This window comes from Leptodactylus fuscus, chromosome 5, assembly GCF_031893055.1.
Source record: "Leptodactylus fuscus isolate aLepFus1 chromosome 5, aLepFus1.hap2, whole genome shotgun sequence".
Lineage (NCBI taxonomy): Eukaryota > Metazoa > Chordata > Amphibia > Anura > Leptodactylidae > Leptodactylus > Leptodactylus fuscus.
In genome coordinates this window covers 220,159,896-220,172,051 of record NC_134269.1, presented here as the reverse complement: position 1 = coordinate 220,172,051, position 12,156 = coordinate 220,159,896, and the positions used below count along the sequence as shown (strand labels likewise).

General features: G+C 53.7%; 2 protein-coding genes across 2 annotated transcripts in view; one reads left to right on the top strand and one right to left on the bottom strand.

The window, feature by feature from the left end:
* Window positions 1–406, bottom strand: part of ATP6V0A4 (ATPase H+ transporting V0 subunit a4) — a 28,068-nt gene extending 27,662 nt beyond the window's left edge. Inside the window, exon 1 of the mRNA XM_075276500.1 lies at window positions 290–406. Coding sequence (XP_075132601.1) covers window positions 290–406 — 117 coding nt within the window. The remainder of the gene's footprint in view (window positions 1–289) is intronic.
* Window positions 407–4,608: 4,202 nt separating this feature from the next.
* TMEM213 (transmembrane protein 213) lies at window positions 4,609–10,272 on the top strand. The gene is made up of 3 exons (XM_075276499.1): window positions 4,609–4,669; window positions 7,136–7,174; window positions 10,067–10,272. Exons 1-3 carry the CDS (start codon window positions 4,609–4,611, stop codon window positions 10,237–10,239), a joined length of 273 nt encoding a protein of 90 aa, XP_075132600.1. The 3' UTR covers window positions 10,240–10,272.
* Window positions 10,273–12,156: the final 1,884 nt, after the last annotated feature.

The following is a 12,156-nucleotide window of genomic DNA, read 5'->3' as shown; positions in this document are numbered from 1 at the left end:
CAGAGCATCGCTCCTCTCCCTCCTGATACATAGTGATATACCCTGCAGATTATTACACCACTGACCTCTCTGCAGAGCATCGCTCCTCTCCCTCCTGATACATAGTGATATACCCTGCAGACTATTACACCACTGACCTCTCTGCAGAGCATCGCTCCTCTACCTCCTGGTACATAGTGATATATCCTGAAGACTATTACACCACTGACCTCTCTGCAGAGTATCGCTCCTCTCCCTCCTGATACATAGTGACATACCCTGCAGACTATTCCACCTCGCCGGTACTTACATCTCTGAACTGCACCAGGCCCAGCTCTCCCAGCTCTGCGATGCAGCAGTACCCGGCCTCCACCTGCAGGATCAGCTGCGTCAGGCACATCTCCTCGCTCCGGAACAGGGACCCCATCCTCAGACCTGAGAGATGACGGGGGTTATACCCCAATATCAGGCAGCCAGCCACACAAGAGCTCAATACTTAAAGGGGAACTCTAGTTCTCTGCTTGCTGCCAATAAATGGAAGGTCCAGGTTTATATCCAGCCTTGTCCTGCTCACACAGCTGAAGGATTTGCTACCTGATAGTTTGTCACAATGTGTCAGCGCAGGTAAGATGTGACAACTGCACCAAATCCTCAGCTGTGAGCCAGGAGGGAGATGAGGGGAGTGATAGTCTCTGTGGCCTCAGCTGCTGCGGCTCCTCTCCTCTCGGCCGTCACTTGTCTTCTGCTGGGTTTTGTGGCTGTGGATGTTGATGTTGTTGCCCCCCTCCCCCTGGGATCTGCACTGAGCAGCACCTGACCGGCTCCCCCCGCCCGGCAGAGCTGTGTGTGTTGTGACAGCACAGGTAGAGTTATCGGTAATAACACGGCCCTGCCCCCGGCTGTCACTCACCCCTCACCGTCCATTAACCCCTAAGAAGCCAATGCTCAGCCCCCCCTCCCCACAGACTCTTTTAACCACTTCAGTGCCGGAGGCTTCGCCGCCTTCCATGGACCGTAACGTTTTCCTATTTCCATTGCCGCAGGTGTCAGGGCCTTGTTATTGGAGGGGTGAGATGAATTCTTCGGTGGGGCCATTTGGGGTTCATATAACGTTCCCATCACCTTAGTTTTCAGGGTATTGGAAAAAATTAGTAAAGGAGTAAATGAGATGACGGACGCCGTGCGGAGACGAGCCGAGTATTCTGTATACGGAGAGGATTCTGCTCTTATTTTGGGATTCTAACAGGTTTTTGCAGCTCAGCCCCATACACTAGAATGGGACCAAGCTGCTGCCGTACCATGTGACTGGTAGATGTCACTGAGGCAGGAGCCTGGGAGCGCTGCGCTCTCCTCAGACAGTGGATTGGCCGGCCCCAGGGGTCACATATTGGCTATAACTATTTAATTCCTGGAAAACCCCTTTAACCCCTTCACTTGCTACATATATGTGGTCATCAAAGGGTTAACTATAGCTGTGTCATCACCCCCCATTAGGACTACAACTCCCAGCATGCTGCAGCCAGGTGGCGCTATAGTCAGTACGGGCTCGTCCTGTGTACACAGCGGGGGTCACCTTCACAGGCTTCATGTTTAGGAAACATTAAACTGGTAAGTAGTGGCCCCGGGCCCCTCCAGCCTGCCCCGGCCCGGGTGTGGAGAGGACGTGCACACAGAGGACACATAATCCCAGTATCAGGTCACACCCACTGCACCGGAGCCCCGTCATCTGTATAACTTTATCCTAATCCAGCACCCCTGTCATCTGTATAACATCCTCCTGACGCCGGCGCCCCGTCATCTGTATAACATCCTCCTGACCCCGGCGCCCCGTCATCTGTATAACATCCTCCTGACCCTAGCACCCCGTCATCTGTATAACATCCTCCTGAACCCGGTGCCCCATCATCTGTATAACATCCTCCTGACCCCGGCGCCCCATCATCTGTATAACATCCTCCTGACCCCGGCGCCCCATCATCTGTATAACATCCTCCTGACCCCGGCGCCCCATCATCTGTATAACATCCTCCTGACCCCGGCGCCCCGTCATCTGTATAACATCCTCCTGACCCTGGTGCCCCGTCATCTGTATAACATCCTCCTGAACCCGGTGCCCCATCATCTGTATAACATCCTCCTGACCCCGGCGACCCGTCATCTGTATAACATCCTCCTGACCCCGGCGCCCCGTCATCTGTATAACATCCTCCTGACCCCGGCGCCCCATCATCTGTATAACATCCTCCTGACCCCGGCGCCCCGTCATCTGTATAACATCCTCCTGACCCTGGTGCCCCGTCATCTGTATAACATCCTCCTGAACCCGGTGCCCCATCATCTGTATAACATCCTCCTGACCCCGGCGACCCGTCATCTGTATAACATCACCCCAGCACCCCGTCATCTGTATAACATCCTCCTGACCCCAGCGCCCGTCATCTGTATAACATCCTCCTGACCCCAGCACCCCGTCATCTGTATAACATCCTCCTGACCCCAGCACCCCGTCATCTGTATAACATCCTCCTGACCCCGGCGCCCTGTCATCTGTATAACATCACCCCAGCACCCCGTCATCTGTATAACATCCTCCTGACCCTGGTGCCCTGTCATCTGTATAACATCCTCCTGACCCCAGCACCCCGTCATCTGTATAACATCATCCTGACCCTGGTGCCCCGTCATCTGTATAACATCCTCCTGACCCCGGCGCCCCGTCATCTGTATAACATCCTCCTGACCCCGGCGCCCCGTCATCTGTATAACATCCTCCTGACCCCGGCGCCCCGTCATCTGTATAACATCCTCCTGACCCCGGCGCCCCGTCATCTGTATAACATCCTCCTGACCCCAGCACCCCGTCATCTGTATAACATCCTCCTGACCCCGGCGCCCCGTCATCTGTATAACATCACCCCAGCACCCCGTCATCTGTATAACATCCTCCTGACCCTGGTGCCCTGTCATCTGTATAACATCCTCCTGACCCTGGTGCCCTGTCATCTGTATAACATCCTCCTGACCCCGGCGCCCCGTCATCTGTATAACATCCTCCTGACCCCAGCGCCCCGTCATCTGTATAACATCCTCCTGACCCCGGCGCCCCGTCATCTGTATAACATCCTCCTGACCCCGGCGCCCCGTCATCTGTATAACATCCTCCTGACCCCGGCGCCCCGTCATCTGTATAACATCCTCCTGACCCCGGCACCCCGTCATCTGTATAACATCACCCCAGCACCCCGTCATCTGTATAACATCCTCCTGACCCTGGTGCCCTGTCATCTGTATAACATCCTCCTGTCCCCGGTGCCCCGTCATCTGTATAACATCCTCCTGACCCCGGCACCCCGTCATCTGTATAACATCCTCCTGACCCCGGCACCCCGTCATCTGTATAACATCCTCCTGACCCCGGCGCCCCGTCATCTGTATAACATCCTCCTGACCCCGGCGCCCCGTCATCTGTATAACATCCTCCTGACCCCGGCGCCCCGTCATCTGTATAACATCCTCCTGACCCCGGCGCCCCGTCATCTGTATAACATCCTCCTGACCCCGGCACCCCGTCATCTGTATAACATCCTCCTGACCCCGGCACCCCGTCATCTGTATAACATCACCCCAGCACCCCGTCATCTGTATAACATCCTCCTGACCCCGGCACCCAGTCATCTGTATAACATCACCCCAGCACCCCGTCATCTGTATAACATCCTCCTGACCCCGGCACCCAGTCATCTGTATAACATCACCCCAGCACCCCGTCATCTGTATAACATCCTCCTGACCCTGGTGCCCTGTCATCTGTATAACATCCTCCTGTCCCCGGTGCCCCGTCATCTGTATAACATCCTCCTGACCCCGGCACCCCGTCATCTGTATAACATCCTCCTGACCCCGGCGCCCCGTCATCTGTATAACATCCTCCTGAAATGGCATAGATAATGGTGGTAGAGGGGCAGCACGGTGGCTCAGTGGTTAGCATTGCAGCATTGCAGCCTTGCAGCGCTGGAGTCCTGGATTCAAATCCTGCCAGAGACGACATGTGCAAGGAGTTTGTATGTTCTCCCCGTGTTTGTGTGGCTTCCTCCCCTACTCCAAAGACAGACTGGTATATGGGGCGCACACTCTACATATATACTGTATCTATTTACCGGTGGTATACAGCCACACACCCCAGAATGGAGCCCCAATGCTTCCAATGTTTGGCTGCAGACAATCCTCTACCAGTTCCTTCAGCAGCACAGACCGCTCTCCATACTGTGTATCACACTGCTTGGCTCACAGAGCATTGTCTGGACCAGATACAACTGTAACAAACCCTCTGCTGTGCTCCAGTGTAAGGCGATGTGAGCCCCAGCCCCAGGAGATGCTCTCAGGCCCCGCCCCTCTCCTGCAGGCTGCATTACAGTCTATGGGGTCCGCGGCTTCCATGTGAGGGGTCCCCAAGTGGAATCCCCGAACACAGATGTGAATGGGGCCTTAGATCTATGAGAGGGCCGGGAGGCCGTCCAGGTGAGCGAGGGGCGGAGCTATGGCCAGCAGCACAGGGAGCCCCTCCCCTCAGCCCAGGTCTGGCAGGTTGTATCTCCGCAGTCACATCACAAGTCTCCGCTGGGTCTCAATATGAAGATCTCCATCCTCCTCCTCCTCCTCCAGCTCTGCTACATCCAGGAGTCCTGGGCAGGTGAGATTATATCATTGCACACAGGGGAGCCGGGCCCCAAAATGTACCCCCCACCCCCCATGTAGTGCCTGCAACAGGAAAACATGTCCAGTACCCTATCAGTGTAATCTGACATTGTAAACCCCTGTAATCTGTTATATACCCCCTGTAATCTGATATATACCCCCTGTAATCTGATATATACCCCTGTAATCTAATATATACCCTGTAATCTGATATATACCCCTGTAATCTGGTATATACCCCCTGTATCTGGTATATACCCCCTGTAATCTGATATATACCCCCTGTAATCTGATATATACCCCTGTAATCTAATATATACCCCTGTAATCTGATATATACCCCCTGTAATCTGGTATATACCCCCTGTAATCTGATATATACCCCCCTGTAATCTAATATATACCCCTGTAATCTAATATATACCCCTGTAATCTGATATATACCCCCTGTAATCTGATATATACCCCCTGTAATCTAATATATACCCCTGTAATCTGATATATACCCCCTGTAATCTAATATATACCCATGTAATCTGATATATACCCCCTGTAATCTGATATATACCCCCTGTAATCTAATATATACCCCTGTAATCTAATATATACCCCTGTAATCTAATATATACCCCTGTAATCTAATATATACCCCCTGTAATCTAATATATACCCCTGTAATCTGATATATACCCCTGTAATCTGATATATACCCCTGTAATCTGATATATACCCCTGTAATCTGATATATACCCCCTGTAATCTGATATATACCCCCTGTAATCTGATATATACCCCTGTAATCTAATATATACCCCTGTAATCTGATATATACCCCCTTTAATCTGATATATACCCCCTGTAATCTAATATATACCCCTGTAATCTAATATATACCCCCTGTAATCTAATATATACCCCTGTAATCTAATATATACCCCTGTAATCTAATATATACCCCTGTAATCTAATATATACCCCCTGTAATCTAATATATACCCCTGTAATCTGATATATACCCCTGTAATCTAATATATACCCCCTGTAATCTGATATATACCCCCTGTAATCTAATATACACCCATGTAATCTCATAATCTAATATATACCCCTGTAATCTGATATATACCCCATAATCTAATATATACCCGAATCCAACTCCCCCCCCACACACACACACACACACACTTTACTAGCTTTGGCAATGCCAAATATCTATTTGGACGTGCCAATAAAGCTTTTTTGATTTGATTTGATATACCCCTGTAATCTAATATATACCCCCTGAAATCTGATATATACCCCCCGTAACCTAATATATACCCTCTGTAATGTGATATATACCCCTGTATTCTAATATATACCCCCTGTAATCTGATGTATTCTACCCCATGATCTAATATATAACTGTTATCTATATTACACCAATGTAATCTAATATACACCCCTGTAAATTCATATATACTGCTGAAATCTGATCTCATCTACACTGTAATCTAATATATACCCTCTGTAATCTATTCTAATATATACCCCTGTAATATGATGTCATCTACCCCTGTAATCTAATATATGACCCTGTAATTTGTTATATACTCCGAAATCTGCTGTCATTAATCCCTGTATTCTGCTATGATTTAGCCCTGTAATCTTCTATATACCCTTGTAATGTGCTGTATGCCCCTATAATCTGCTATCTGACCTTGTAATCTTCTATATGCCCTGTAATCTAAAAAATGCCCCTGTAATCTGCTATATACCCCTGTAATCCGCTATATGCCCCTGTAATCTGCTATATGCCCTTGTAATCCGCTATATGCCCCTGTAATCTAATATATGCCCCTGTAATCTGCCATACGCCCTTGTAATCTTCTATATGCCCTGTAATCTAAAAAATGCCCCTGTAATCCACTATATGTCTTTGTAATCTGCTATATACCCCTGTAATCCGCTATATGCCCCTGTAATCCGCTATATGCCCCTGTAATCCGCTATATGCCCCTGTAATCCGCTATATGCCCCTGTAATCCGCTATATGCCCCTGTAATCCGCTATATGCCCCTGTAATCCGCTATATGCCCCTGTAATCCGCTATATGCCCCTGTAATCCGCTATATGCCCCTGTAATCCGCTATATGCTCTTGTAATCTGCTATATGCCCTTGTAATCTGCTATATGCTCTTGTAATCTGCTATATGCCCCTGTAATCCGCTATATGCCCCTGTAATCCGCTATATGCCCCTGTAATCTGCTATATGCCCCTGTAATCTGCTATATGCCCCTGTAATCCGCTATATGCCCCTGTAATCCGCTATATGCCCCTGTAATCCGCTTTATGCCCCTGTAATCTGCTAGAATATAATGCATCCAGTACTAGTGTCGCCCCTCCCCCGGTCAGATACAATATATCCCCTCACCCCTTCTTCTACCTGTATCTAATTGTCGTCTTCTCTTCTTCTTGCAGCGTCCAACTCCACAGCGCAGGGTTTGTTGCAGTGTCCAGGTGAGCGGCTCCATCTTCAGTCCTGTCACTTCTCCTGCAGCTCCGACAACTAGAGGAGACAACAAGGTTCCCAGTAAATGTGACGGAGGGGTCAGGGCTCTCCTCCTCTAGACCGTGCCCAAATCCCTACCACAGGGCACTGACACTCCTGTCTATATCTGTAGGCAGACGGAGCTCCCCCTAGTGGTGGCAGAATGTTCTCATGTATCTAAGTCTATGAAGGGGTGAGGATCAAGAAATAGATCTGACAACTATAGAGAAATATCAGCCCCCACTAGTGAGCCCGCTGTATATAGGAGCCCCCCCACTAGTGAGCCCGCTGTATATAGGACCCCCCCCACTAGTGAGCCCGCTGTATATAGGAGCCCCCCCCACTAGTGAGCCCGCTGTATATAGGAGCCCCCCCCCCCACTAGTGAGCCCGCTGTATATAGGAGCCCCCCCCCCCACTAGTGAGCCCGCTGTATACAGGAGCCCCCCCCCACTAGTGAGCCCGCTGTATATAGGAGCCCCCCCCCCCCACTAGTGAGCCCGCTGTATATAGGAGCCCCCCCCACTAGTGAGCCCGCTGTATATAGGAGCCCCCCCCACTAGTGAGCCCGCTGTATATAGGAGCCCCCCCCCCACTAGTGAGCCCGCTGTATACAGGAGCCCCCCCCACTAGTGAGCCCGCTGTATATAGGAGCCCCCCCCCCACTAGTGAGCCCGCTGTATACAGGAGCCCCCCCCCCACTAGTGAGCCCGCTGTATACAGGAGCCCCCCCCACCACCACTAATGAGCCCGCTGTATACAGGAGCCCCCCCCCACTAGAGAGCCTGCTGTATATAGGAGCCCCCCCCCCCACTAGTGAGCCCGCTGTATACAGGAGCCCCCCCCCACTAGTGAGCCCGCTGTATATAGGAGCCCCCCCCCACACTAGTGAGCCCGCTGTATACAGGAGCCCCCCCCCACTAGTGAGCCCCCCCCACACTAGTGAGCCCGCTGTATACAGGAGCCCCCCCCCACTAGTGAGCCCACTGTATACAGGAGCCCCCCCCCCACTAATGAGCCCGCTGTATACAGGAGCCCCCCCCCCCCCCACTAGTGAGCCCGCTGTATACAGGACCCCCCCCCCCACTAATGAGCCCGCTGTATACAGGACCCCCCCCCACACACACTAGTGAGCCCGCTGTATACAGGAGCCCCCCCCCCCACTAGTGAGCCCGCTGTATATAGGAGCCCCCCCCCACACACTAATGAGCCCGCTGTATACAGGAGCCCCCCCCACTAATGAGCCCGCTGTATACAGGAGCCCCCCCCCCACTAATGAGCCCGCTGTATACAGGAGCCCCCCCACTAATGAGCCCGCTGTATACAGGAGCCCCCCCCCCCACTAATGAGCCCGCTGTATACAGGAGCCCCCCCCCACTAGTGAGCCTGCTGTATATAGGAGCCCCCCCCCCCCCACTAGTGAGCCCGCTGTATATAGGAGCCCCCCCCCCCACTAGTGAGCCCGCTGTATACAGGAGCCCCCCCCCACTAGTGAGCCCGCTGTATATAGGAGCCCCCCCCCCACTAGTGAGCCCGCTGCATACAGGAGCCCCCCCCCCCCACTAGTGAGCCCGCTGCATACAGGAGCCCCCCCCCCCACTAGTGAGCCCGCTGTATACAGGAGCCCCCCCCCCACTAGTGAGCCCGCTGTATATAGGAGCCCCCCCCCCACTAGTGAGCCCGCTGTATACAGGAGCCCCCCCCCCCCACTAATGAGCCCGCTGTATACAGGAGCCCCCCCCCCCACTAATGACCCCGCTGTATACAGGAGCCCCCCCCCCACTAGTGATCCCGCTGTATACAGGAGCCCCCCCACTAGTGAGCCCGCTGTATACAGGAGCCCCCCCCCCCCACTAGTGAGTCCACTGTATACAGGAGCCCCCCCCCCCACTAGTGAGCCCGCTGTATACAGGAGCCCCCCCCACACTAATGAGCCAACTGTATACAGGAGCCCCCCCCACACTAATGAGCCCGCTGTATACAGGAGCCCCCCCACACTAGTGAGCCCGCTGTATACAGGAGCCCCCCCACACTAGTGAGCCCGCTGTATACATGAGCACTGAGGCCCCCCCCACTAATGAGCCTGCTGTATATAGGAACCCTGAGCCCCCCCACTAGTGAGCCCGCCATATACATGAGCCCTGAGCCCCCCCACTAGTGAGTCCACCATATACATGAGCCCTGAGCCCCCCCACTAGTGAGCCCGCTGTATACATGAGCACTGAGGCCCCCCCCCCCACTAATGAGCCTGCTGTATATAGGAACCCTGAGCCCCCCCACTAGTGAGTCCACCATATACATGAGCCCTGAGCCCCCCCACTAGTGAGCCCGCTGTATACATGAGCACTGAGGCCCCCCCCCCCACTAATGAGTCTGCTGTATATAGGAACCCTGAGCCCCCCCACTAGTGAGTCCGCCATATACATGAGCCCCGAGCCCCCCCCACCAGTGAGCCCGCTGTATACATGAGCCTTGAGTCCCCCCCCACCAGTGACTCCTCTGTATACGAGTCCTGCACCACCTTCCTACCAGTAAGTCCCCCCTCCCCCCCCTTCATCAGTCATTAATGGTGTCTGCTGTATCGGCTCGTATACAAATGGCGGCATCAGGCTGGGGGGGGGGGGGGCAGCGGGTACTGGGCTCATGAGTACGGCACACTCACATCTATAAGGGGATGTTCACACGTATGTGCCTCAGACGCGCTGCCCATCCTCCTGTTGTACAATATCAGCCTAGTGAATGAGATGGCACCAGGTCTCACCTATGTCCTGCCCGCGCACGTACCGACCCTCACCGCCGCTTTACACGTCGCAGCACAAAGATCGCCATGTGGCCGTTTCTGACATTCTGTCTCCCCCACAGATGACGTTCATTACTGCGACGTTGCGAGCACTTGCTGCACGCCCGGGATGGACAGTTACGGCTGGAATCGCGGCGCCGTGGGCTGGAGCTTGTGGGTCTTCACGCTCATCCTCATGTGTATTTGTAAAGTCATGACCCTGAGGCCGAACGAGCCGAAATACGTGGAGGCGTAAAACGCGGAGAAACGGACAGAACTACCAGAGAATACCAAACCCACCTACAACCCCCGCAACGTAGAGATGGCGGCGAGAGAGGACGCCAAACACATCATCACATTCTGGAGGCAGAAGACGCAACAACATCCAATCTGCTCACAGACCTTCCCCTACAACAACAATGGCCGCCGGTCGGTCTCCTGATACCAGAGAGGAGGCGAGGCCTGAGCGACCAATCAGATCCCAGCTCTCATTGATCCACAGCAGGTTAGAAAGTAAAAGGAGTCATCTGATTGGTCACTACAGACATGAGGTGGCTCTATGTATTACATGGGGTGTCCATAGCACCCAATCAGATCCCAGCTCTCATTAGTCCAGAGGTTAGGAGGATATAAAAGCCAGGATCTGATTGGTTGATTTTATAGACTGTGCTGGGAAAATGAAAGCTGAAGTCTGGTTGCTACGGGCAACAAGGTGACCACCGAATTTTACCACAGGAGATCCGCTGCTGTTCTGAAGACCTAATCAGCCCCAAAGGGGTGTGTCTTACAAAACTCCACCCCAAATGGGGCAAACCTGCCAAACGCCAAGAAAGGCAGAATATTAGAGGCCCCGAACGCCCCGTCTGGATGAGATTTGCCCCTTTTCCGGACCAAGCTGCGATTTTGGGACAATCCTGGCAAATTTAGGTCCCCGTAAACCTCGGCACAAATTGGCACAATCGGTGTATTTGAGCTGCACGCCGTGAGAAGGGGGAGGGGCTTGGCGAGGGCACGCTGGCGTAAACGATGATTGTATATCTACACCAGGCCCAATGGAGGAATGCCGCGTCCTAAATCAGTCGCACCCTCCGCCACCAAAGGGGGGTACAAAGACTGGCATTGAAAACGCCAATCCGAGGGCGGCCTAAGGGCAATTGTCAACGAAAATGAAGCCCCTCCCCTAATGCCAGATGGAAAACTGAGAATTATTGTCACCATTAAAGCCATTGTTGGCGTCCATTATCGCAGCGCCGTCCTTACATGAGGACATCCAGCCCCCCACCACACCGTCCATTATCGCAGCGCCGTCCTTACGTGAGGACATCCGGCCCCCCACCATGGCGTCCATTATCGCAGCGCCGTCCTAATGTGAGGACATCCGGCCCCCCACCATGGCGTCCATTATCGCAGCGCCGTCCTTATGTGAGGACATCCGGCCCCCACCATGGCGTCCATTATCGCAGCTCCGTCCTAATGTGAGGACATCCGACCCCCCACCATGGCGTCCATTATCGCAGCTCCGTCCTTACGTGAGGACATCCGGCCCCCACCATGGCGTCCATTATCGCAGCGCCGTCCTTACGTGAGGACATCCGGCCCCCCCACCATGGTGTCCATTATCGCAGCGCCGTCCTTACGTGAGGACATCCGGCCCCCCACCATGGCGTCCATTATCGCAGCGCCTCCTTACGTGAGGACATCCGGCCCCCCACCATGGCGTCCATTATCGCAGCTCCGTCCTTACATGAGGACATCCGACCCCCCACCATGGCGTCCATTATCGCAGCTCCGTCCTTACGTGAGGACATCCGGCCCCCCACCATGGCGTCCATTATCGCAGCTCCGTCCTTACGTGAGGACATCCGGCCCCCCACCATGGCGTCCATTATCGCAGCTCCGTCCTTACGTGAGGACATCCGGCCCCCCACCATGGCGTCCATTATCGCAGCGCCGTCTTTACGTGAGGACATCCGGCCCCCCACCATGGCGTCCATTATCGCAGCGCCGTCCTTACATGAGGACATCCGGCCCCCCACCATGGCGTCCATTATCGCAGCTCCGTCCTTACGTGAGGACATCCGGCCCCCCACCATGGCGTCCATTATCGCAGCTCCGTCCTTACGTGAGGACATCCGGCCCCCCACCATGGCGTCCATTATCGCAGCTCCGTCCT